The 24,351-nt window shown below is 37.5% G+C and overlaps 1 protein-coding gene across 1 annotated transcript in view; it reads right to left on the bottom strand.

Moving 5' to 3' along the window:
* LOC122560111 (brefeldin A-inhibited guanine nucleotide-exchange protein 2-like) overlaps nt 1-24,351 on the bottom strand; it is a 98,890-nt gene that overhangs the window by 23,676 nt on the left and 50,863 nt on the right. Inside the window, exons 15-30 of the mRNA XM_043710359.1 lie at nt 22,640-22,751; nt 21,638-21,843; nt 21,423-21,507; nt 20,178-20,349; nt 18,516-18,667; nt 15,537-15,665; nt 13,708-13,866; nt 12,514-12,655; nt 9,216-9,309; nt 7,567-7,607; nt 4,644-4,813; nt 4,268-4,419; nt 2,680-2,852; nt 1,996-2,156; nt 584-714; nt 354-483 (exon numbers count right to left, since the gene is read on the bottom strand). Of these exons, the coding sequence (XP_043566294.1) occupies nt 354-483; nt 584-714; nt 1,996-2,156; nt 2,680-2,852; nt 4,268-4,419; nt 4,644-4,813; nt 7,567-7,607; nt 9,216-9,309; nt 12,514-12,655; nt 13,708-13,866; nt 15,537-15,665; nt 18,516-18,667; nt 20,178-20,349; nt 21,423-21,507; nt 21,638-21,843; nt 22,640-22,751 (2,209 nt within the window). The remainder of the gene's footprint in view (nt 1-353; nt 484-583; nt 715-1,995; nt 2,157-2,679; nt 2,853-4,267; nt 4,420-4,643; nt 4,814-7,566; nt 7,608-9,215; nt 9,310-12,513; nt 12,656-13,707; nt 13,867-15,536; nt 15,666-18,515; nt 18,668-20,177; nt 20,350-21,422; nt 21,508-21,637; nt 21,844-22,639; nt 22,752-24,351) is intronic.

The following is a 24,351-nucleotide window of genomic DNA, read 5'->3' as shown; positions in this document are numbered from 1 at the left end:
ACTGCAACTTTTATATTGGAACATCAATTCATTATATGATACAGAAAGGGGCCATTCATCATGTAGTGCACACAGACTCCTACGAGCACCACTGCTGTGGAAATACCTCTTCATATATCCAGTTTCCTTTTGAAGCTGTTGAATTTAGATCCAACATCCTTTCAGGTTGCAAATTCTATGTCATAACAACTTGCGTACAAGTTTATTTTTTTCATTATTCAAGTTATCTGGAACAAATTGCAAGAGCATTTTGTGTGGCAGCCTGTCAAAATAATTACTGCTTTCAATTCTTCTGGATCTTGTGCAACAAAGGATCAAATTAAAAATTTGTACTAAGCCTACTTCTGCCTTACTTCAGTCTGCTGTTCCGGAAGTTTCATGTTATCAAATATTCGAAAGATAATCCGAAACAGATCTTGCCACCAGTGTTCCTCAAATGTTTGGCCGTAGCTTTTAATGATTTCAAACATTACAGTAAGTCCTCTGAAAAACAGATTGCACGAAATATGTAATTACAAGTCATAGTTGTAACATATCTACTCTCCAGTTTAAATGAAGGCATCGCAAAGGAACTGTTTCTTACCTCGTACGGACATCTAATTTGCAACGATTAATAATGCAGGAAAGCTCAAACAAAATTGGAAACCATCCTCGAACCCATACTCTATCTCGAGGAGCTACATTCATGTCATCGCTGGTGTATTCCTTCAGTGCCTAACAAAATAAATTTAAAATTTAATCTGCTAATATAAAATCCATATAATCAAAATATCTTGGTTACAATTTCAGCAATTAATTTTTACTTCAACCACATAATATACACGTACAAACAAAATATTTGTCATTTTTGGAGTTTTTATTTATTTCTATTTCTAGATAGATGGTGGGGGAGGGGACTGGAGGACTACCAAGTCCTAGTGGATTCTATCTAGACTTGGAACAGATCTAAGATTCTCTCTAATAAGGTTACTTTCCACATCTAAAGTAATCAAAAGGGAAATAATATTCGGCTATTTGAATTTTTTAATGCACAGATTTGATCTCTCAGAGCATTGCAGAATTTTTTTCCCTAAACTTTGGCTCATTCTGAAAATAGTAGTACATGACTTGGTTCCTTCCGAATACCTTTATGTGCCTCAAATTATTAAAATCTACCATTTTGATTAAACTTGTTATCCAGTCCAGTCCAATACCTTAGTGTGGCTTTGTGCCAAAGTCAATCTAGTATCATTAGTGTGGCACTCTTCAAATATTAATCCATTTTCAAGGAGCATTTAAATGGTAGTTTCTATTGATTGAGCTTCTTCATTCAGTTCATGAAGGCCTCACATTAAATTATTCAATATTTAAAAAGACTATCACTGGGCACATTTAAAAGGCAACTGAACTGACTGATGAAATGGATTTACTGTTTTGTTGCTCATTTAGAAAATAGGTCTGCAGTTGACATTTTTAACATAACTTTGCACAAAATCAATACAACAAATAAAATTCCATAATATAAACCCAATATGAAATAATTTGAGACATCAGCAGTTTAACAATTGACATCTGAACAGATCAGCACAAGCCAGCAATATTATGTTGTTAGCTATGTCTCAAGGATAACATATTTGTATCTGAATCAAGCTGTCAGTTCAAGTCCTTAGACAAGTTATAGGTCAAAGCTCCAATGCTGTTCTGAGGGAAAACTGCATTGTTTGAGATAGAGTCATTTGTTTCAAATGTAAAACAATTTCTCCTGAAACATTTTGTAGGAATCTTTTTTCCATGTAAAGGGAAATTTTCCCTCATTTCCTGGCCTACTACCACTGACCAATAACATCTCAACAAATTATCTGGTAATAATTATATTGCTTTATGAAATCTTATTTTACACAATTTGTCTGTGAAATTTCCTGAAATACTAACTAGAAAGCTGTTTGGAATGTCCTTAGATCGTAAAGATGTGATATTAAAAAAAACTGTCACTCTTTCTAATTGATATTAACTCACTTGTGGTCGCTCAGATACATATGTTGCACAGTGTCGAATAAGTCGGATAGCCTCCATGCTGGTGTCAGGAAAGGCAGCATTACAAGCGAACTCAGCCAAACATTTCACAGCATCCTGGAATGAATCAATGGCTGCCGGAAAATGCTTCTTAAAAACATCCACTAAGAAACAAACAACCATCAGAAGAATAATTGATCATTCACTCTCTTTAATTTAGACACCATAGCTGTCAACAGATTTCAACCATAAAGGCAATGCTAGCACTAATTGATAATATTCAGTTCTATTTTCATCTATTAAAATATTTTCAGACACAGACCAACTGCTGTGCATGCGGGTCTGGTTTCCACAGTTTCAGTTACCTGCGGCCCGAACATATAATAGGGCATGTTCCAGAAGCAGGGACCAGGGGCTGCTGGGGAGTTAAGTTTTTCAGTTAAATGAATGGGTTTGCGACTATCCACTGTTTTGGGCTTCCACAATATGTCTTGGAACGTATCCCCCTGGGTACAGGGAGACTACTGTGGTGGATTAAATGGTGATATCTACTTACTTTGAGCTTTCAATGCACTATGATTTATGCATAAATTTGTATATTTATCTGTGAAGCTTAATTAAAGTAATTTACTAGAAAAGGAGTTCTAACAACACTTGTACTACAGCATTTAATAAAAAAAAATTTACAGATAATGTGCCCAGTAGTCTGGAAGGCCAACTCCACAATCGGTTCATCGTGGTCTGAAGCAGCTTGGTGGAATACGGAGAAAATGTTTTTCCATCCCGAACGAATATTTGAAGCCTGTGAATTTACCATCTGCGCAATGCACCGAATGACCATGTCCTTTATTGTTGGTGACCTGAGCACATAAAGCAAACATGTTTGCTTTTGCATTATAAATTTAAGTTCAGTTGCTAAGCTTCAGACAGATTTACAGAAGAAATTATGTACTTGGACATTTGTAGTAGATCTCCTATCCCAATTACTTTACTGAAATATACAAAAGTAAACAGTTCTGCAGATGAGAAAACAAATTGTAAATATTACAGAAAGGCTACAATAGTCAAAAATTTATTTCCTCAAATGAAGTTGTGCATTTAATATAAATTGTATTCTATGTAGATCCAAAATGGATTCTGACGAATCTGAAGTTTTGTTTAATTAAAAAAATAATATATTCCATTTTCAGGATTCTCACATATTCTGTTCCATACCTTGGAATCAAAGATACCTCAAACATGCTCTGACTTGCCCATCTTTGATTGCTGGTATTGAGAATATAAATTTTGAAATCAATCAACCAGGGAAAAGAAACAAAAAAAACAATAAAATGGGAAGGTGAACTTTTCACAACTTGTTTATCTTGCTCGAATAAAACTTGTATCCTGGGACAAAGCAACATTTTTAGCTCCTTTATAATAGGATACTTTGATCACTGATGTAATTAGAACTGACAACTATTTCTTCTTATTGCCTGAGCTCTCCATAGCTTTTGGCATAGCTAATTCATTCCATCCACACACACCCCTGACTTAATGCACCTCCATGACATTATCAGCTTAACTTCCTTTTAATTCCTACTTGATCTAAACTTGTCAGTGGTTTCTCCTTCCTGTCAGAATTTTGGTTATGTTAAAGCTATCTTTGGCCTGTTGTTTTCATCTATACAGTCCCATTCCACAGTATATCTGAATATATGAGGTCATTTTCTACCAGGAAGATGCTGATATTATCGAAGTTCGTTGTTTTCTCATCTTTCACTTTTTAAAAAAAAATGCTGTTATACAAGCTAACTGCATTTGAGATGAACTGGAATTAACCAATAATTTCATATCAGGACTGAACCACTCCTTTCCTTTGATGCTTGCTCAGGCACAACCACACTGAGCAACATTTTTGAGCACAGCTTGAACCATAACCCTGAACCATTTTTAGAATTGACAGTGTTCAGGGAACAATGTATTCTGGCAAAGTCAATACGAGTGGAAAGGTGATATCAGAGCAGCAATAACCCACGTGCATACTTTTAATACAACCAAAATTATACTGAGCTTTGCAACTAGCAAAAACAATAACATGCACCTTTAATGAATTCACTACTAAAAATTATTGGTGTCTGAGTTATACATGTGTTGAATATTGGAGATTAGTGTGAATCAAGCATTGAGAAAAAATATATTAAGGAAATAAAACTGTTGATAAAATGTGCTATGTCTAATTTGGTTATATATTCATATATACACATATTAATATATTCAACAGATATATTATTACCTGTTCCTCTTCATTATGTGCTCAAAAGGTCTCAAGAAGTCCTTTTGGAACCGAAAGTTTGCCAACTCTCCCTTTTCCAAAAATTTCATTGACAGTTGTCTTAAAGAGTCAACAGCAAAAATGGCAACATCCTCATTTGGATTGCATCCAACCTGTACCAGAACACAAATACAATGAGTTTGTTATGAGCAGGAGAATCTTGTGTTTTTGCGAGGCAACATTTGGCATGTCCACCAAGTTTTCATGTATATAATGGTTTCTTTCAAAAATCCATAAAAAGCATTTATTAGTCACAAAAGCACAAACATTTATGAACTTTGGACTTTTGCCAAATGAGAAACTTATTCAGAAAAGGCCAAAATCAACAAAATTGTACCTTATTAAAGTGGTTTCCAATCACTTCCCAAATTCTTGACCACTGAAGCCTGATTCGACCCATGTTATAGTACGAAATTTCCACAATCTTCTGAAGACTGAACATGCGTGGATGGTGAGGTGAACCCAACTCATCCATAGAGACAGCACACAGCCAATGTACAAAATCAACTGGCGAATTGAAGAGAACATTCTAATATTATTCCAAAATGTGTTGCAAAGAAACCCAATACAGGTATATGGCTTGTAAACAAAACAAAATTAATTTTCTGCCTTCCAGTTTGTGTGTTGCCCATTCTCTCATCCTTCAATGAAAACCAAAAAATAACTGAGGGTATTGTAAATCAGAAACAAAAACAGAAGCTGCTGGAAAAGCTCAACAGGTCTGGCAATGTCTGCAAAGAGAAATCAGAGTTAACATTTCAAGTCTGGTGACCCTTCCTCAGAACCCCACTGGACCCCAAAACATTAAAACTCTGATTTCTCTTCACAGATACTGCCAGACCTGCTGAACTTTACCAGCAACTTTTGTTTGGGTCTCTCATTCTTCAAGCCACTTACTCTTAAAACTGTTCAATTTGCAGTTTGCTGAGTTTTTTATACTCCTTACTCAAATATTTCTGCAAATCTGCCATTTTTTCCCCCTCTCAATATCTCTTTGACATGTTTTAGTAATGAACTCAAGATTGAGTTTAACAATGCTCATGACTGTCAACTGTGTAACTGCCTATCTACAAATGAATATTGCAACCGTTTGCAGAAAAGTTACTACAAGTTGAAACAATATATAAAGAGAAAGCAATGGTCAGATTCAGATGTATAGGAATAGCTTGTGGCATCCAAGAATGTTTGGTGGTAGGGGTGTAAAGGACTCAAAATCTGTCACCTAGCTGAATTTCAGGTAGCTGTAGTCTGGTAGCAATTGGAGTGTCAAGTGAGGGCTTCACTGCATGTCCCTGACAATCTGATAACAATAGAAAATAAAAAGCCAAGTTTGCATTTATATAGTACCTGACTACATCTCTAGAACCAAGGCCAAGTGATTTAAATTCATTTACTGTGTTTCAAACATCAATCAAAGTGTTATGGAAGCTTATGTTTCAACCAGTTTCCACATAGTAAAAGATGTAGCAAACACAAATGAAAATCAATGATAAGCTATTCTGTTTTGGCTGGTGATGGCTGAGGAAGGAATACTACCTAGGACACAGTATTCTCTCCCAAAAGTGTCACAAGGTTCTTTAGGGCTAATTAGCAACTAAATCAAAATTCTTGATTGCACCTTCACAGCCTGCAATCTCTTTCATCTTGAAAACAAAAGGCAACAGATCCACAGAAATACCATAACATTGCTTGCAAGTTTCCTACCTAGCCACACAAATTCCAGACATGGTACAATGTTACTGAACATTTGTTAGGTCAAAATCCTGAAACTCCCTTTACAACAGATCAGAGGATTTTTAAACCAATGCACTGCAATGACTCGAGGAGTTGGTTCATCACCACATTCTCAAGGGTAATTAGGGATAAACAACAAATTTTGCTTGAAAGGATAAAAGTCAAAAAGGCCTTGATTGAAGGTCACATCCAACAATATCACTGATCATCCCTCACCCATGAAATGGAGTGAATGCTAGTTTAGATTACATGCCTGAGTTTTCAAGTAGGATTTGAGTCTCTTTTCTGACAACTACAAGAGGCCACATGGAGGTGCTAACACTTTGTTATCAACTCATGGATGCTTAACATGAAGAATTTTTTTAAAATCAGGAACAAGGAGAATCAACTGTCCACATGGTGGCAGTGTATGCAGCTGAGGTTCAAGAAGTTAAAAATCACAACACCAGGTTATAGTCCAACAGGTTTAATTGGAAGCACACTAGCTTTTGGAGAGACGGTCCTTCATTAGATGATTGTGGAGGGCTCGATCGTAACACAGAATTTATAGCAAAAATTTGCAGTGTGATGTAACTGAAATTATACATTGAAAAATTGATTGTCTGTTAAGCCTTTCATCTGTTAGAATACAGTGATAGTTTCACATTACACTGCAAATTTTTGCTATAAATTCTGTGTTACGATTGAGACCTCCACAATCACCTGATGAAGGAGTGTCGCTCCGAAAGCTAGTGTGCTTCCAATTAAACCTGTTGGACTATAACCTGGTGTTGTGTGATTTTTAACTTTGTACACCCCAGTCCAACACCGGCATCTCCAAATCATGAGGTTCAAGAAGCTATTTGCCTAAATGTGCCTATGATAGTTTTAATGGAACAGGAGTGAAAATTCTGGAACCAAACTTTTTGCTGGTCATTCTCTTTGCTGAAGAAGTATACTTATTAATGTGCCAGATTAATAATGTACCATGAGTGGAAAAAACCCAACTGGAACAAAGGAATTAAATAAGCAATTTTTTTCATTAGTTTGATGGTACCTGTTAGCTTAGTCATGTTAAGGTAGGAAAATGAAATGAACAACTTGTTTCCTCAGTTTTCCTCTTGATGGTCATCCCTAAATAATAACTTGCACTCACTATCTGCTGATTGATGAAATGCCTTTTGATCCAGTTTCCTGCCCTTCCCCAGATGAAGGAATTACTGCTGGACACTAGAGTTCTGTCATATTTAAGGCAACATTTAGCATTGCCACATTAAGTAGAAATTAAAGCTTCTTCTACTCTGCTGTAATCATGTGCCTTAATCTAGCATTAGGATCATGCTTTTACTTGTATGCTATTCGCCCCCCCCACCCCCCCGCAATCTCTCAGATTTCCAACTTCAACCCACATTCATGTCCAAATGGTGAAAATTAATAATGAACCAACCACCCATCCAAATCACGGATTCATTTTACATCTAAATCATTTGAAGTTTGGTTGCTTAAATTGAGCTGGCAAATTACTCAACACACACATACAAACCTACCAATAGCATTTCCATCAAGTCTCGTTGATCCAGTGAATATCCTGAAGTGAAAAGAGCAAAGAAAATTCAGTATTTTTCTTTAAGATTTGTTCTCTTAAACCGACATGCCCAAACTCAGGGATAAGATATCACACTCAACATTCTGGACTTGCACCTTGAATAATGAATAAACTGGTTTGTATAAATTAAGAAGCAGATATAACCCAAGCTCCACAGCCACATCTGTCATTACTCAACTCTTAATAATAGCTTGTACATATAAAGGGCTGCTGCTGTCCACTGGTCACTCACTTCAGGTACTAGTCTTTGGTCTAATGACTGAGATAAAGCACAAATGAATTCAGCCAAATCTAAGTTAGATCAAATTGGCACTGACCCAACACCACCACAGAAGATGGCAGGGGCACAGAATGTACACTGTGTTTTGAAAATCAATCTCCACCAAGTGGCTACATGCACTATAATGTTGTATAATATTATTACCGCTCTAAGTAAAAGATTCACAATAGATCCAGCACCTCAAAACCCAACAGCCATATGTAGATCAACTACAGCAACAAAATAGTATTCAATACATAACTGAAGGCACATTGCTCAATTGATCATTACCACTAAGCCTGGAACTAGCCCTGGTTCAAAAGGGAACAAAGGACATGCCGAGAAAAGTTCCAGAGTTATCGAAAACTGAAGTCCCAAATTGGAGAAGTTGCAGAGGACTGCATTCAAGCAGAAGCAGCATAATCTGGACAAAGCTGAGCAATCCCACAACTAGAAGAACTGAATAAGGCTCTGCTTTACCTTCAAAATGGTGGTCTTTTAAAAAATTAATGGGAGGAAGATCCCCAATAATGATAAGAGCCCAGCACAACAAAAATAAGGTTGAAACATTAGTAACAATCATCTGTCAGAAATGCCTTGTAGATCATTCAGCTTTGTCAGAGATTCACACAATATAGAAGTGTCAGGATTTAGTCAATCGATTCACTTTATATCCAAAAAAGGTGGAAGCTCATGGTCACCTCACAAAGCCAATTAGAGATGGTCCTTAAACATTGAGCTTGCCATTAATTATCCATGAACAAATAAAATAAATATCAATTGGTATTAAATCTGCACTTTGCTTTGAGACTACAAAATTGTAGGAATATGAATATTAAAATTCCATACTGGAGTAGTGCAGAAATTTGTCTTTTATGGCTAGGACGAATGCTGCAGAGAGATACATAACCTGAGATGACTTCATCATGATGTTCTGTGCTTGAAAGAGTGTCACCCATGCTCATAAAGCAAAAACAAAGTGTCCTTAAAGGTAGTCTAATGGTTGCTCATTTTTATTTGTATTAAAATATAGATTTTAATGTCTAAACTATGATATCTGTAATGAGTAATTTTTTAAAAAAACTTTCATTAAAATGGGAGGGTTGCAAGGGACACAAATCTCCAAATGTAGCCCCGTTTGAGCACCTCTGTTCAGAGCAATAGCTATAAATTTATAACAGGACAATTACAAAAGTGGCTTAATAAACAATTCTGAATACTCCTTTGTTTTGCCATATGCTGACTTAGCAAAAGGAAGAAATTAAAATATAAATCAAAATTGCTCATTCAGATAAACATACAAAATCCATAAGGAGAGGCTTTTCTTTTACCTATCTACTGCAACAACCACACTCTGAGAGCTGGTCTCACCCACAGATTCCTGAATACTGGCTATTTGTTTTTTATCCACAGTGCCAAAGGTACCTGTAAACAAAGAAACCCCACAAAATTAGCACACATATACACACTTCAGAGTAAGGAAATACTCAAAAAATGTTGGCCAACTATATCCTAATGTCTTTCCCTGGCTTGGCATTTATTCAACTTTAAATCTCTACCAGAGACCTTTCAATGTTTTTCCACAATATCAATGCAAGTTATCACTAGTCCAACATGTTACTGCAGAAATTTGCTGTATAACTGATTTGTTCAACCACATCCTCACTCCACCTTTGACGTCCCAAGCACTAGTAAAATCATGACTTTCTCACATGGCTTGGTCCTCTGGTATGACCCACATCAATGCACCCTCAAATTCAACAGACAGAAACTTGAACAAAGATGTTGGAAACTGGTCAGCCATTCACCACCATATGTGACTGGCTTATTTCTCAAAAACAACTATTTGGTTCTTAATCTGATTTGTTAAAATTGCTAACTCTTCCACATTCAGCCTGCAATGCAAAGTTTACACTTACACATCATCACTCTAGTCTTACAAAACAAAAATCTCAACACCCTCCATCCTCTCAAACCTCATGCCCTCCAACTACCTCAGAGGTCCTTGAAAATATTCCCAACTCCCAAATCTGAGTCCATATTTTCTGGAACTCCACATCTGAAACCTTTCAATCAAGTTTGTCAACCTTAACACGGGACAGTCATGCTATCAAATAACAAACCATAATGTGACAGTGACAATGGTAAACTATTCCTTCTCAACCCATCTGCAAGGATTTGATATGGTTGACAACACCAACTTCCATCAATACCTTTCCCAGCTGGGTGTCTTTGCAAAGTTATATCCATTTCTACCTATCCAGTTATGGTCAGAACATCAACTATAATGGCTTTTTCTGCATTGTTACATCTGTAGACCCCAAGAATTTATGCTGCAATACCCCCACTTTTAAATTTGTTTGCTGTCCTTCAGTGACACCATCCAAAAATGGAGTTTGTGGTCAATATTAATGAGAAAACTTTCAGCTGTACTTCACTGCCTCTCAATTTCTTTACTGTCATCTTGATTGTTCGGCATTTCATAATAGGCAAGCAAAAAAAAAAAAATCCTCGATTTGGGGGGGGGGGGGGGGGAGAGGAGGAGAAGAAAGAGATTGATATGGATACTATTTTCTTCAGTCTTCACTATAAACTTCCATTCCCTCAATCATTGTGTTCATTACTTTCCCTGGAAAACATGAACTAGACTGTACACAACTGTGGTGTCTTGTCTGATGCGGAGTTAATCTTCTGACCATCACTAGAACTGCTATTTCTACCTCCAGAACCTCCCCCCCCCCCCCAACCAGCTACATCTCAGTTCCTACCACCATAGCCATCAACTCTGCCTGCGATAAAATAAGGCGTGACCAATCCATTCACTACCCCCATTCACTCATCAGAATTATTCTCACTGACCTAAGTTGTCTTTTGTTTAAACAATGCCTTAATTTTAAAACACTCAACTTAACTTTCAAATCTCAACATGGTCCCAACTCTGCAACCCACTGAAATGCTTGTAATCCTTCAGTGATTCAGATGCTTAAGCATCCCTAACTTTAACTGCCTATCATTTGCGTCTATGCCTCAGCTGACATGACCCAAGCTTGAGAATTTATTTTCTAAAACTCCACCTTTCTTTCCTCCATGAAGTCGTTCCTATGTCTGTCAAGAAGCAGTTGGCTAGCTATCCAAATAGTTTTGTGATGCTCTGAGCCAAATTTTGATAACACTCCTGTGAAATGTGTCTTGGAACATTTCAGCACATTAAAAGCAATAACTACAAAGTTTATATTGCTAATGTAAACCTCTGATCATTTTCCTGTTGTTCAAGTAGACTTACTTTTTGGATGAGTGTTGTACAAGCAACATTGACCAAGTTGAGCTTTGATAATATTATAAAAGTAATATGTTTTTAAGTTTTCAACAATTCAATCAAATACAAACCAATGATTTGTGTTACAATGGCAAAATAGTAATAGTCTTGAACATGACATTGTCTTTGCTTAATATCTAAACCAGCTACTGAATAGGCAGTTCTAAGTGCACAGCCCACTTATGGTCAAACAGACACAAAGTAAAGTCATCACAGACCGGAGGAAAGTAGGACTACCCTCTCATTAAAGGAAGAATATTGGTGGCTATTTTAACCCAAGGGTCACCAAGCCTCAGGTGAGGATCAAGGTTGAAAAAGTGAGACCTTCACAGTCACCTAAGCAGGAATGGAAACCCCCACTGTTGGTGTCACTCTGCAAAATAGAAGTCCAGCCAACTGAACTAACTGTCTCCCTAGCTGGAAATGTGTTGCTGGAAAAGCGCAGCAGGTCAGGCAGCATCCAGGGAACAGGAGAATCGACGTTTCGGCCATAAGCCCTTCTTCAGGAAAGAAGGGCTTATGCCCGAAACGTCGATTCTCCTGTTTCCTGGATGCTGCCTGACCTGCTGCGCTTTTCCAGCAACACATTTCCAGCTCTGATCTCCAGCATCTGCAGACCTCACTTTCTCCTCCTAACTGTCTCCCTACCCTACATTTAAAATACAGAATTGTCTCTCTCACTTCCTGGAACTTCCATCCACATTTATAGGACAATTGCCAGTTTGAAGTGTGACTGAAAAGGTCTAATTTCTTGGAATGCAATAGTACAAGTAAGCAGGGTCAGTGTTTGCTATACAACTTCAAAATATCCTAAGGCAGTATTCATTTGCTGCAGATCTTTGAGGTTTAAATGTCATATAAATTTGGGATATTCTCTTGTGTACAAATAAACTTTTCTTACATGTATACCATGAGCATAAAAGGAAAACTGTAATTAAATTATGACCACAGCAAGAAAAAGGATCAGCAAAAGGTTAAGTGCATTATTCTATCAAATATATAAACACTTCAATTACTTCTTATTGTGGTCATGTTGTATTGAAAACAAAGGTGTGTTAAATAAGTTAGTTGGTACTTTATATATTTAATTAAAGAAAAATTACCTAACTTAAAAGACAATGGACAACTTAGCTTACTATTGTATGGTAATTACAACTCAAACTATGAAAACACAACTATTCACAACTTTCACGTACACATCTAAAATTCGATCTACATTTGCAACTAAACAATTCAGCAAAACATTTCAAAGAAAGGTTTGCATTTGACGCATCTACACAATAGCTTTTCTATGAAGAAGTTGGTCACTTTACCTAGTCCTAAGAATTCTTCTCCTCCAGTTCCAGAACTTGCAGTGAATCCATCCTTAGCTCGCAGGGAACCAGAAACATATTTAGTCTTGACCCCTGTACCTATCAACTGTGCCAGCTCCAGCTGGCTAATGCACTTCAGTATCTAGGAACATGAAGATTAGAAATCCAACAAGTTAACTTTGATAAAGGATATTTTAGATGGACTTTTACATTCCTGTTACCTCTAAAATGATTAGAATATTAGCATTTTGACTGGAAGAAAACGTTCAGTTCTGCCACACAGTCAGTCGCCTGAGTCGGGAATTGAACCCGGGTCTCTGGCGCTGCGAGGCAGCAGTGCTAACCACTGTGCCACCGTGCCGCCCACAATGTAGAATTCCATTTCACTATTTGAAGCATTTCCCCTAAAAATTGTCTTCATCAAGTGTGCATTTGTCTTAGGATTAGCCCACTTCCAAGCAAAGTACCAAACAAGATGAAAGTTGGAAGTACTTCAAGTAATGAGTTATTAGGAATTTGTCCTTACTACCTCAATTATTCCTAGAGGAACAATTATGAGATAAATTAATTGAAAATTAAAATATTGGAAACTTCCACACAGAAGCGGTTATCTGAAACATTTCAGCAGTGGTTGAAGCACTAGAGTTCACTTCCAGCTATAATTTTTCAATAGCTAACATTTATCATTTAAAATCAGAAAAGAGAAATGTTGGCATAGTGAAGGTCACTTTCCTGCTTTATATTAATTACACGGGACTAAAAACAGGTTATTTCATCTGGTCAGATGATGAATGCTCATGCCAACCAGATCCTTATTAACTGCTTTGAAATGGTATTGGTATTTGGTCAGCGCCAGATCCAAGTTGAAGGGCTCTTGTGCCATAATGGTAGGGTCCTCACCTCTCAACCAGGATCTGTGTGTTTAAGTCCCACCTGCTTCAGAAGTGCGATAACATTTCTGTACAATTTGATTAGATAGCACTTAAATCCAAGCAGTAGTTAGCAACAATTAAAAAGGACAAGCTTTGAAGCCATGAATAATGGTAAAATAAATCTTCTTAGTTACTTGCTTAGCCTTTACATATTGGATGATATTAGGAATTCGGGTTAACAGGAAGAACAACATTTATCTTTATTCATTACCCAACAGGACAAATTTTTCCAAGAAAGAAATAGCACACTCATAATATTTACCTCATGCCAAGAATTTCCAAGGTAGTTACCGTCAGTGTGGGCCACAGTAATAAGTGTCTTAATCGTATCTATATTCTTCTGTTTCATTTCTGTGATGCCAGAACTTGCTGTCAATAGCGTAAAACGGGCCAGAGCTTGCACATAGGCATCTCGTTCAATCTACACAAATGATGCATTATTTTATTTCATTTCAAATGTAAGATTACTATTCACAAATAATATTTTACATGCAAAATTCTTCTCTTGTGTATCAGGAACGAGAAACAAAAATCAAATTGACATTGAGATTTGATTTTAGTCAGGATATATCTTTCTATATCAGGACCAAAAAAAAAAAAACAGCCTGCTTTATCAACATTCAATACTGGACAAGCCCCAGTTTTGATCAATTAAACATTTGCAGGAACAAAACAATTGCCTACAACCCGACAACTAAGCCCATTCTTTCTTCTGGTCAAGGTCTCATGTGAAAAACAAGATTACTCACAATCTGTGTCCCCAGTGTGACATGAAGCTAAGGTTCTGATGCTAATCATCTTCACCAAAAAAAACCCACCAACTACTTATACCCCCACTTCATCTTAAAGCTGTTGCTGAAACTTGCTTCTCTTTTTAAAAAAAAAAACATGGTCTAAATTCGATTATCCCAATGCTTTCCTGATCAGCTTTCCATTTTTCATCCTCCATTAATGTGCTCATTCCAAACTCTACTTCATAAGTCACCCTTGCCAATCACACCCCTATGCTTAATACTCAAATTTTGACATTATCTATACATTCAAATCTCCCTTTGGTCTCACCTCCACCTCGTCACTTTAATAGGAAGAATAGAAAGGCAGCATGTTACTTTTATGGACACAGATTACAGAACTATGCAATACAAAAGGAATGAAAGTGCCTTGGTGCATGAATCACAAAATATAAATGCATAGGTAGAGCAAGTGATTATGAAGGACAATGCAACAGTCATTTATTGAAAGAGGGATGGACAAAAATAAAAAGAGTACAGTGCACGGTGGAAGTACATTTGGTGTACTATGCAGAGTTCTGATCTTCTTAAATAGAACCAGACAGTTGCATAGCAGTTTAGAGAAGCTCACTTGCCTAATTTCCAGGAAGAAAGGTCTTCTGAGCAAAGGTGCAATGGTTCAGATCTATGGCAACTAGGGTTTTAGGAGAACAACAGGTGCTCTTTTCAAATATAAGATTTTCAGGGGCATAGACAGTGTGGATGCCATGATAATGCGACTCCATTTGGGAAAAGCTAGACAGTTTAAAAGTAGAGGACACCAGTTTCAAAATAAGGGATCTTCGAATATAAGATAGAACTGATAAACCTTTTATTTGAGGGTCATTAAAAGTAGGTTTTGCAAAGAGCAGTGGAGTCAAGGTCTTTAAATATTTTTAAAGTAGAGTGACATTGACTCCCTCATCAGTCAAGAGTCTAAAAGGTATAGGGGTAGACAGGAAAATGAAAGCGTTGATCTATCAAAATGGCAGAGTAAGCTTGAGGGGAAGAATGCCTGTACACCTCTTTGCAAACTCCGAATTTCTCCAATTTGTACTTTATCCCAAATCTTTGCATGACCTTTGCTGGTCTATTGTTTTTCCTGATTTTGTGTGCACTTGCATAGGCACGTGCAGCATTAAATATTTTCCTCACAAAACCATGACATCTCCCAGACAGGTGTTCCAACAGCAAGTTAGTTTTCAGGAACCAGAAACTGTCTCAATTCATGCTCTGAAGAGCAAAAGATTCCACCTGTTGTGTGAAAAAGCCTACAAATCTGAAATTAGAGTATTCAAATCGAGAATGTGTGAATACATACCTGCATGCTAAAAATGCAGGCTATTCTAATTGCACATCGGATACCTTCCAGGCAAAGAAAGGCAACATCAGGATCATCACAGTCTTGCAAGCCAACACTGAATGCTGCTAAAAGTGGTGTCCATGCCAACTGTAAACAAAAAATGCACAAATGTTGAGCAGTTTTTCCTGTTTTTCCTAATGCCAACATCATTTGAAAAATTAAAAGTATCTTCCATGACAGCAAGAGGATCAAAACAGCTGTTGTACAGACTTCCTGTTTTCTACAAACTAGGTTGGAAACAAAATTACTGTAGTAACAACACAAAATATAAACATACGATTACGTAATTACACCAGTAAAACACAGCATGTTTTCCTCTGAACTATATACAAATGTGTGTATCATCTATAAATATGGGTGAGGTGCTAGATGATTAGAGAGTGGCTCATGCTGTGCTTTTGTTTAATGAGAGATGTAAGGACAAGCCTGGTGACTACAGATCGGAGAGTCTGACTTCAGTGTTGGGTAAGTTGTTTGAAGTGATTTGGAAAGATAGGATTTATATGCATTTGGAAAAGCAACAAATGATTCGGGATGGTCACCATGGTTTGTCCAAAGGAAATAGTGTCTCCAACTGTATTGAGCGTTTTGAGGAAGAAACCAAAATTGACAAGGGCAGAGTGCTAGACATTGTTTACTTGGACTTTGATAAAGCCTTTGACAAGGTTCCACATGGTAGACTAAATCAATAAAGTTAGATCACAAGGGATTCAGGGTAAGCTTGCCAAATTGGATACAAAATTGGCTTACTGGCAGGAAACAGAGGGGGATGGAAGAGTGTTGTTTTTTGGATTGAGGGCTTGTAACTTGCAGTGTTCCTCAAGGATTAGCACTGGGTCCACTTTCATTTGTCATTCATGTAAATAGTTTAGATGAGAATATAGAAAGCACGATTAGCAAGTTTATGACATGAAGATTGTCATACAACAGACAGTGAAGCAGGTTAGCTAAAAATACAAAAACAACTTGATCAGTTGGGTCAATGGGCTCTCTGAAGTTTGCATCACATATAGATAGGGTGATTAAGGCAGTGCTTAGTGCGCTTGCCTTCAGTGCTCAGACATTTGAGTACAGGAGTTGGGACATTATATTGAGGTTGTAGAAGACATTGGTCTTTTCTTAGAGTAAGATATCCAGTTCTGGTCTCCCTATTATTGGAAGGATATTATTAAGCTGGGCAGGGATCAGAAGAGTTTTACCAGGGTGTTGCCAGGAATGGAGGGTTTGAGTTATAAGAGGCTAGATAGGCTGGGACGTTCTTAATTAAAGCATAGGGAGGTTGACAGGTGACCTTAGAGGTTTATAAAATAATAGGTAAAGTCAATGGCAGGTGCCTTTTCCCTAGAGTGGGGGATTTCAAGATTAGCGAGCATATTTTTAAGGAGAAAAGACAGACAAAAAAGACACACTGTGCTTTTTTTTGTTTACAGACAGTGACTTGTTTGTGGAATGAACTTTCAGAGGAAGTGACAGATGCAGGCATAGTTATACCTTTTGAAAGACACTTTAATGGCATGGACGGGTTGGACCGAAGGGTCTGTTTCCATGCTGTACATCTCTGACTCTATAAATAAGTACATGAATAAATAGTATTTGGAGTGATATGGGCCAAGCATAGGCACATGGGACTAGTTTAGTTTGGGAATTATAGTTGACACAGACTGGTTGGACTGAAGGGTCTGTTTCTGTGCTGTATGACTATAATTTTTTTTTCTCTCAAGGCTTCTATATTGTTGTCAATGAAAGTGAGAATATGCTTTCAGACTTCATGTGGTGTTCTGTATGAACCACTCATTCATAAAACAGAGCACTGTGACACAGCATCAGATCGTCCTCTGTGCTACGAGTGAAGTAAATAGTCTGAGTATGTTACTCATGTATACATAACAAAAATAAGTGAAAAATTTGAATTCAAACAACAATTACTACTCCACAACAAACATAGGAAATATAACAATTCAATTTCATCATTTTCAGTCAATTGCAAGTTTTCCAGGAGCCCAGTCATGTGCTATGACACATGAATGGCAAGCCAAACCAAATCCGTACTGCTACGTGGATTTGCAATACAGGGAAATTAAAATATTCAATAGCCCTCAAAATTACTCAACTGCTTCTAAGCAGTCTTTACAAATGACAGTACCTTAGCCACCAAGTTTGTAATTTAAACAAAAATCATGTAACTTTAGTAGAACATAAATAGACAACAAAGGCAACCTAATTAATATCTATAACCATAGCCTCTACTCTCTCTCAGAGAGACACACACACAAACACACTGTTAAGGGATAAATTAGAAAGAAAAATAAATGTGATTTGCCCGTTCAATAAACAGTTTCAAACAATGGATACCAAGTCTTAAGAAATCCTTGAACATCCTGATTGTTCACAGGCAAGTAGAATAGTATATGTTGCCTGAATTCAGACTTCCCAAATTTTTTTTAAAAAACAGGTTGGAATTCTTTTCTCAGAACATTCAACAACAACTCATTAACTGGAGAAAAACTGGACAGACATCAAAACAAAGCAGCCCAGTCTCGATGTTTTTTTAAAAATCACATTGTCACCTGCCAAATCCAGTCAGAACCGACTTTTTTTTATTTTCCTCTTTTCAAACAACATTCTGTCATTGGTTGGTTAGCACAAGTCCTCCCTTCATTGACCAATTCAACATCCAGCCAGCTGCCAGCCCTGAGCAGAGCAAACACTCTTTGCCAGTTCATCTACAGGGTCCTTCAATTAGTAATTAAGTTGCATCACTTCCCAGGCTAGTCGCAGCAAAAAAACTCTTTTGGCTCTCTTAAAACCATTTGCTGCTCCAAGTTCAATTCTTAATGTTAACTTCCAATTCCAAAGCAAATGAGAAAATTACAAGAAAAGTAGTGATGGTCTCTACATTCGTCACACGAAAATTCTGAGACTGAGAATCAAACTTACTTTAAACATTGGTCTGACATGTTCAAGGTGCGTAGCACTGGTAAATGGTGCTTGTGCATGACTAACAGCCTCCATCAGGACCTTCGCAGTTTTTGCCATTTGCTCCATCTCAAGATTATATAGTAGTCTTCGTTGTTTTTCAGTGGCTACGCCTACAAGCAAAGGTGATAAAGTTCAACACTTGATACGAAGATGAAAAGAAAATTCAACTGAAAATTTCCTATTAAATCAAGAGATATTAATCCAGTAAAGTTCAAATTGTTTCTGAAACAAAGCAAGTGTAGAACCAGAGTCACCAAAAGTCATTATAGCAGGAGTTGAATTAAGAGCTTTAAAAAGATACAAAGCCTTTACGATAAGGAGAGAATATGAAGTGTAAGATAAATAGATGCGGAAGTAGAGTAAGGTGATGTATAGGCTGGCTGACAGGTGAATGGGCAAGGTGGTAGGCTGGGTTAGGTGTCTGGAGGGAGCTTCAAGTCAGGACAGCATCAGGTGTTGGGCAAATACTAATTCAAGGTTTTCCCTGGTAACCAATTATAAAATAACTACTGCAGCTAGAACATGATACGGCTGTATAACAATCATGCGCAATGGTCCGAATATGATTAATAATATAGTCATATGTATTAATTTGGAACATGAACATGATTGGGAAGGGATAGGAGTACTGTAAAGTGTACATTTGATTGGAAACTATTTTTAAAAGGAATAGCCGATTGGAAGCTTGTTATGTGTAAGAATAGTATAACACCTTGATTCTAGCAATATAATTGAAGTTGTGCAACATTTATTTTGATGTGCCTCCTGTACATGCACAAATAAACGTTTAAAAAGAAACCAGAGTCTCATTCTAGTCTAAGAGGAAAAAAAGGGTTAACACTCACCCCTTCACTTGGTAATAAGAAGATAAAATTGTTTGTTCCTTTAAGTAATTCAAAATACACACCCAAACACATGGTAAAAAGAGGAAAAAAAAGAGGGACTTTCTCTCAATAGAGATTCAGTTTGGGACAAAGAATGATTATCCTCTTTTGCCTTTGAGAAGTAAAGTTTGAAATTGGCTTTTTATTTGCATGGGTGCATGCCACAGACCACTGGCAGTTGTTGTTGACATTCAAGAAATAGAGAATTTTCTCAGAGTCTTCACAAGAGTGGCTGAATATTGTTCCAGGTATTGTCCTGGATACTCAAGGGCTTTTTAGAGAAACAGAAGAGGAGAGCTGGGAAGATCTTCAGCAGATTGGAAACAAACTTCCTATCTAAAACCAGACAAACTCCAACAAAATGCAAAACATTGTCCAAAGAGAAAAGCCACAAAACCCAGTCAGTGACCAAACAAACCCAGCGATTAGCCAGGACTATAGGATTTCCAAAAAATGCTTGTTCTGTAGAAAGAAAAAAATTGGATTCCTTGGCCTTTTAAACAAATAAAAAGTATCTTAACAGAACTTGAAATGAATCAACATTTCAATAATTCCCCCAAACTTAGATCCTAAAAAGAAAAAAATCAGAATGAAGCCTCCATAATACCTGGGCCAATATTTCTACGATCTATAAAAATTATGACATCCAATAACTCTTGTATTTGAAAGGATCACTAAAGTATTTATGTTCTGTATTTAACATCAAGTCTCATGAAATTGTCAATATTAAACTTACTTGGTTTGGTAGACTTTGGTGTGATTGAAAATTCTTTAGTCTCTTTCATGGCAATTTTTTTCCCTGCAATCTCATCATAAATGGAAGACAGGTATTCTTCTGGCAGATCTTTGTTGTCATGGATCCCACGATTCATTTTTATGTACTGTTCTTTTGTCATTTTGTTCTTTACCTGTTCAACACATAATGCAATGCAAGCCTTACAACAGAAATCTTAAGATAGTGCTGGAAAGTAGGACTAATGTAGTGTTAGAGCAGTTTTTGACCACACAGACTCAATCAACTGAAAGATCTCTTCTGTACTGTATGTTTCTATGATTCGATGTAGATGTCTTAACTGATTCTTGAATCAAGCTTCTAATAAAAATCACTTTTTTAAAAAAAGGAAGGCACTAAAAGTTTCTCTTTTGTTTCTACACACCACTGGTTTGATATTAGATTAGATTAGATTACTTAGTGTGGAAACAGGCCCTTCAGCCCAACAGGTCCACACCACCCCGCTGAAGCGCAACCCACCCATACCCCTACATTTACCCCTTACCTAACACTACGGGCAATTTAGCATGGCCAATTCACCTGACCTGCACATCTTTGGACTGTGGGAGGAAACCGGAGCACCCGGAGGAAACCCACGCAGACACGGGGAGAACGTGCAAACTCCACACAGTGAGTCGCCTGAGGCGGGAATTGAACCTGGGTCTCTGGCGCTGTGAGGCAGCAGTGCTAACCACTGTGCCACCATGCCGCCCATTCTTTCCTGTGGCCTTATTTGTATCAAATAATTCTTCTTGTAGTAAATATTGTTTCTCCAGCAACAGGGTAATAATGATGCTAACACCACCGACAAAATTTCAACTTTGGTTGTTAACATAAAATGCGCGTTACCAGATCAACTGCTTGCACCATGTGAAAGTTAGAAGTTCCACCCATCTCTACAATAGTAAAAAGTTGACTTTACTTTGTGAAGTGACATGTTCCCTTATTGCTTCCATAGCAGTTTCAATAAAATACAATAATGCCCAATGTGATGACACAAGAGGGGAAGGAAAATTTATATTTCATGATTGTGTTACATACAAAATTTTCAGAGGGGGATGCCATGGCAGGCAGAAAAGAGATGACATCAGAAACCTAAACCCAAATTAATTGGAATGCTAATCTCTCATACTGTTTAGCTCAGGAAAATCAGTCACAACACAAATTCATATCTTCATTCACAAGACATTTTTTCCTGAATTAAGTTACCTGAGGACTGTGCAGATCTGTTGTCAGCATTATAATAGAGTAGGCCAGGACATATGCCGAATCAGCACTTGCAAACAGTATCTGTCTGGGTGGGGGGGGACAGGTAGGGTAAAAAGTGCATTACCTAATTAAATAGATGAAAATTTTCAAGTACAATTTTTGAAAGCATCACCAGTTCTCACTTTAAGATATAAAATTTTTACACTTTGAATTACCCTTGATTACACTCCAAATATCTAGCTGCAAACTTTTCCACAAGTCGGTCAATTTTCTGCGCTTCCCCAGGCAGACGAAAGCCTTCGAGAAATATACGAAGTGCTGAAACAAAATCCTTCTCACAGAAGTCCAGTTGATCAACATAAGCATACATCACTTCTTTGCTGAACTTGCTGTTCTCTCCGAGGAACTCACCCACTTGACTCTGTGGAAGCATGCAAGAATATTCAGTCATGTTAAGTTAATTTCAAACTCTGATACTCGATTCAACGATTCAAAAATTACAATACAATGAAAGACGAATGATTCTTTCAGTCCACAGACAAGCCAAATACTGGAACAATTAAAAAGATTCTCCAAGATAAAGATCCTTTAATCACACTGATTGAACTCCAAATGAAATAAATATTTGTCATAAAGATACACTGAAGTCAAATTCATGGGGAAGTACAGAGATTTGACAGGGGGTGGGCACGAGGGAGTGGAAGGAAATAATAGTTATTAGTTTGTTTAATCCCAATCTCAAGGGGAAGCATTGCAACAAAAAGTCATGCAATATACAATACACCAAGTACAGTCCCTGGCTCACTTGGTCTGTTGTGCAATTCTTACAGTTAAACCTATCCACCATGTTTAAATCATTATCAGACTGAAATACTGACCTGCATCTATGATCATACAGTCAATCATGGGAGAACATTAATAATGTTTTTAATAATAGTTATACTTAAAGTAGCTTTTTAAAAAGTTTATTATTTGGCACATGTAATTCTAATCCTGAATTACCCAAAAAATACAGCATTTCTATGCTCAAAAACAATAAGTATGCATACTAATCTAAGGCAAAAGAAAACTTCTTTTATTCTATAACTTGGTTTTATTTGCTTTTAGGATATTGGCTATTTTATGTTCAGCAAATTTTGCATTCAGAAATTGAACAGAACATCATTGCCTAAGATAAGTGTTTTTAGTTGCTTATCATGAAATAATGTAAATCTTACAGAATCTAATCTTTCTTCCTGTTGAAGAAACTGTGCAATGTCTTCAGCTGCTGTGCCCAACATTCCTTGGTCTTGCAAGTACTGCACACCTTTCTTTGGTTTTCTGTTGAACCTGAAAATGAAGGAAAAGTTACTACTGCCATCATTGTCATTTAACAAGAGCTACTGCAGTCACACAGAAGAATTTTACAGGTTTTCTAAATTGTAATGTAAAATCCACATTTTTTAAAAATTTGGATTGTGGAAGGAAATGGCAAAGGACTGTTTTCAACTAAGAACTGTGGCAAGAGCTTGTGCACCTTCAAAAACAAGTTAATTGTAACTTATTGAGTGTGCTAACAAGAATTGCTTTGTGGGAGACATGGCATCATGGGTGTGTATGTTTAGTGTTAGCTTTGCTCAAGGCAGATCGCTGATTGGTCCTAATTGCACAAACCAAACATGGAGGCCAGAATTCATTAGGTTGACAAGGGATTGACTATTTGGCAAGGCAACAGAAAATGTGTGAACATAGGGGCAGGAGTCTCCAGACTGCAGGGAAAGGGTCTCCCTCACTCTACAGCCAAGTAGCCAAAACCCAGAAGATAGCTAACTGTTCTTTCCCAAGGATTGCCTTTAAGCTGTTGCCTCTAACCAGTTACTGAAAGACAAACAATTGGAGCGCCAATTGTCTTAATTCTGCAGTAAAGATCTTGTAAAGAAAAAGCAGCTTGGAGATCAGAAGATTTGGAAAGTGAAAGAAACCCCTCCAAATCTTATTGATTGGTGCTTTTGAATGGTTTCCCCAGTTATTATTTTTCCACCCATAATATCCATTTTTGCTGATTCTTCTGTAAGCATTTGAGTATGCTTGTCCCTGTGTATGTGCATTTGTCCATGTGTTTAAGGAGGGGGTTAGAGATTCGGCGAGTGGACCCATATGTTGATACTTGGTATTTTTGTTTGATTGTGGCTAGAATCGCTTTATAATAAATAGTTGTTTCTTATTCAATATGGTCTGGTCCACGTTTTCTGTTCACATGAGTTCATCAGATTGGAAAATTTGGGTCTTGGAGCATTATGATTAAATATTTAACTTTTTGACTACCCTGGTAGTAATGGTGCTTAAACAAAGGCATGTACCTGATGCTTTTAACTCACAGTTATTTGTCAACCTACTGTAAAGCAGCAGAACATGCTGGAAGCTGAAACTAGTCTGACAATATTTCCATCAGCTCTATTCAGGGCCCCAAACAGTCCTTCCAGGTGAGACAGAGGTTCACCTGCCTCTCTTCCAACCTAGTTTACTGCATCAGGTTTTCCCGATGTGGTCTTCTCTACATCGGGGAGACCAAACGTAAACTTAGGGAATAGTTCGCCAAGCATCTCAGCCGGGCTCACGGGGCAGACCGAACCTTCCAGTCACCACCCAGTTTAATTATCCTTCTCTCTCTCTCTTTCCGACAAGACCATCCTTGGCCTCCTCCATTGCCACAACAAACCAAACTGCAAATTGGAGGAACACATCTTCTGTCTGGGCAGCCTAGAGCCTGGAGGACTCAACACTGAATTCTCCAATTTCAAACAACCTCCCTTCCTTTCCACTGACTCCCTTTCCAGCCCCAATACCTCCTTTTCTCCTCCACTTCCCGCTCCTCCGCCCTTGAACCCCACCCCTCCAATCGCCACCAGGACAGAACTCCACTGGTCCTCACCTACCACCCCACCAACCT

The sequence above is a fragment of the Chiloscyllium plagiosum genome, chromosome 20 (assembly GCF_004010195.1).
Source record: "Chiloscyllium plagiosum isolate BGI_BamShark_2017 chromosome 20, ASM401019v2, whole genome shotgun sequence".
In the NCBI taxonomy this organism is placed as follows: domain Eukaryota; kingdom Metazoa; phylum Chordata; class Chondrichthyes; order Orectolobiformes; family Hemiscylliidae; genus Chiloscyllium; species Chiloscyllium plagiosum.
The sequence above is the reverse complement of the archived record's forward strand: the minus strand, read 5'-3'. Positions and strand labels throughout refer to the sequence as shown.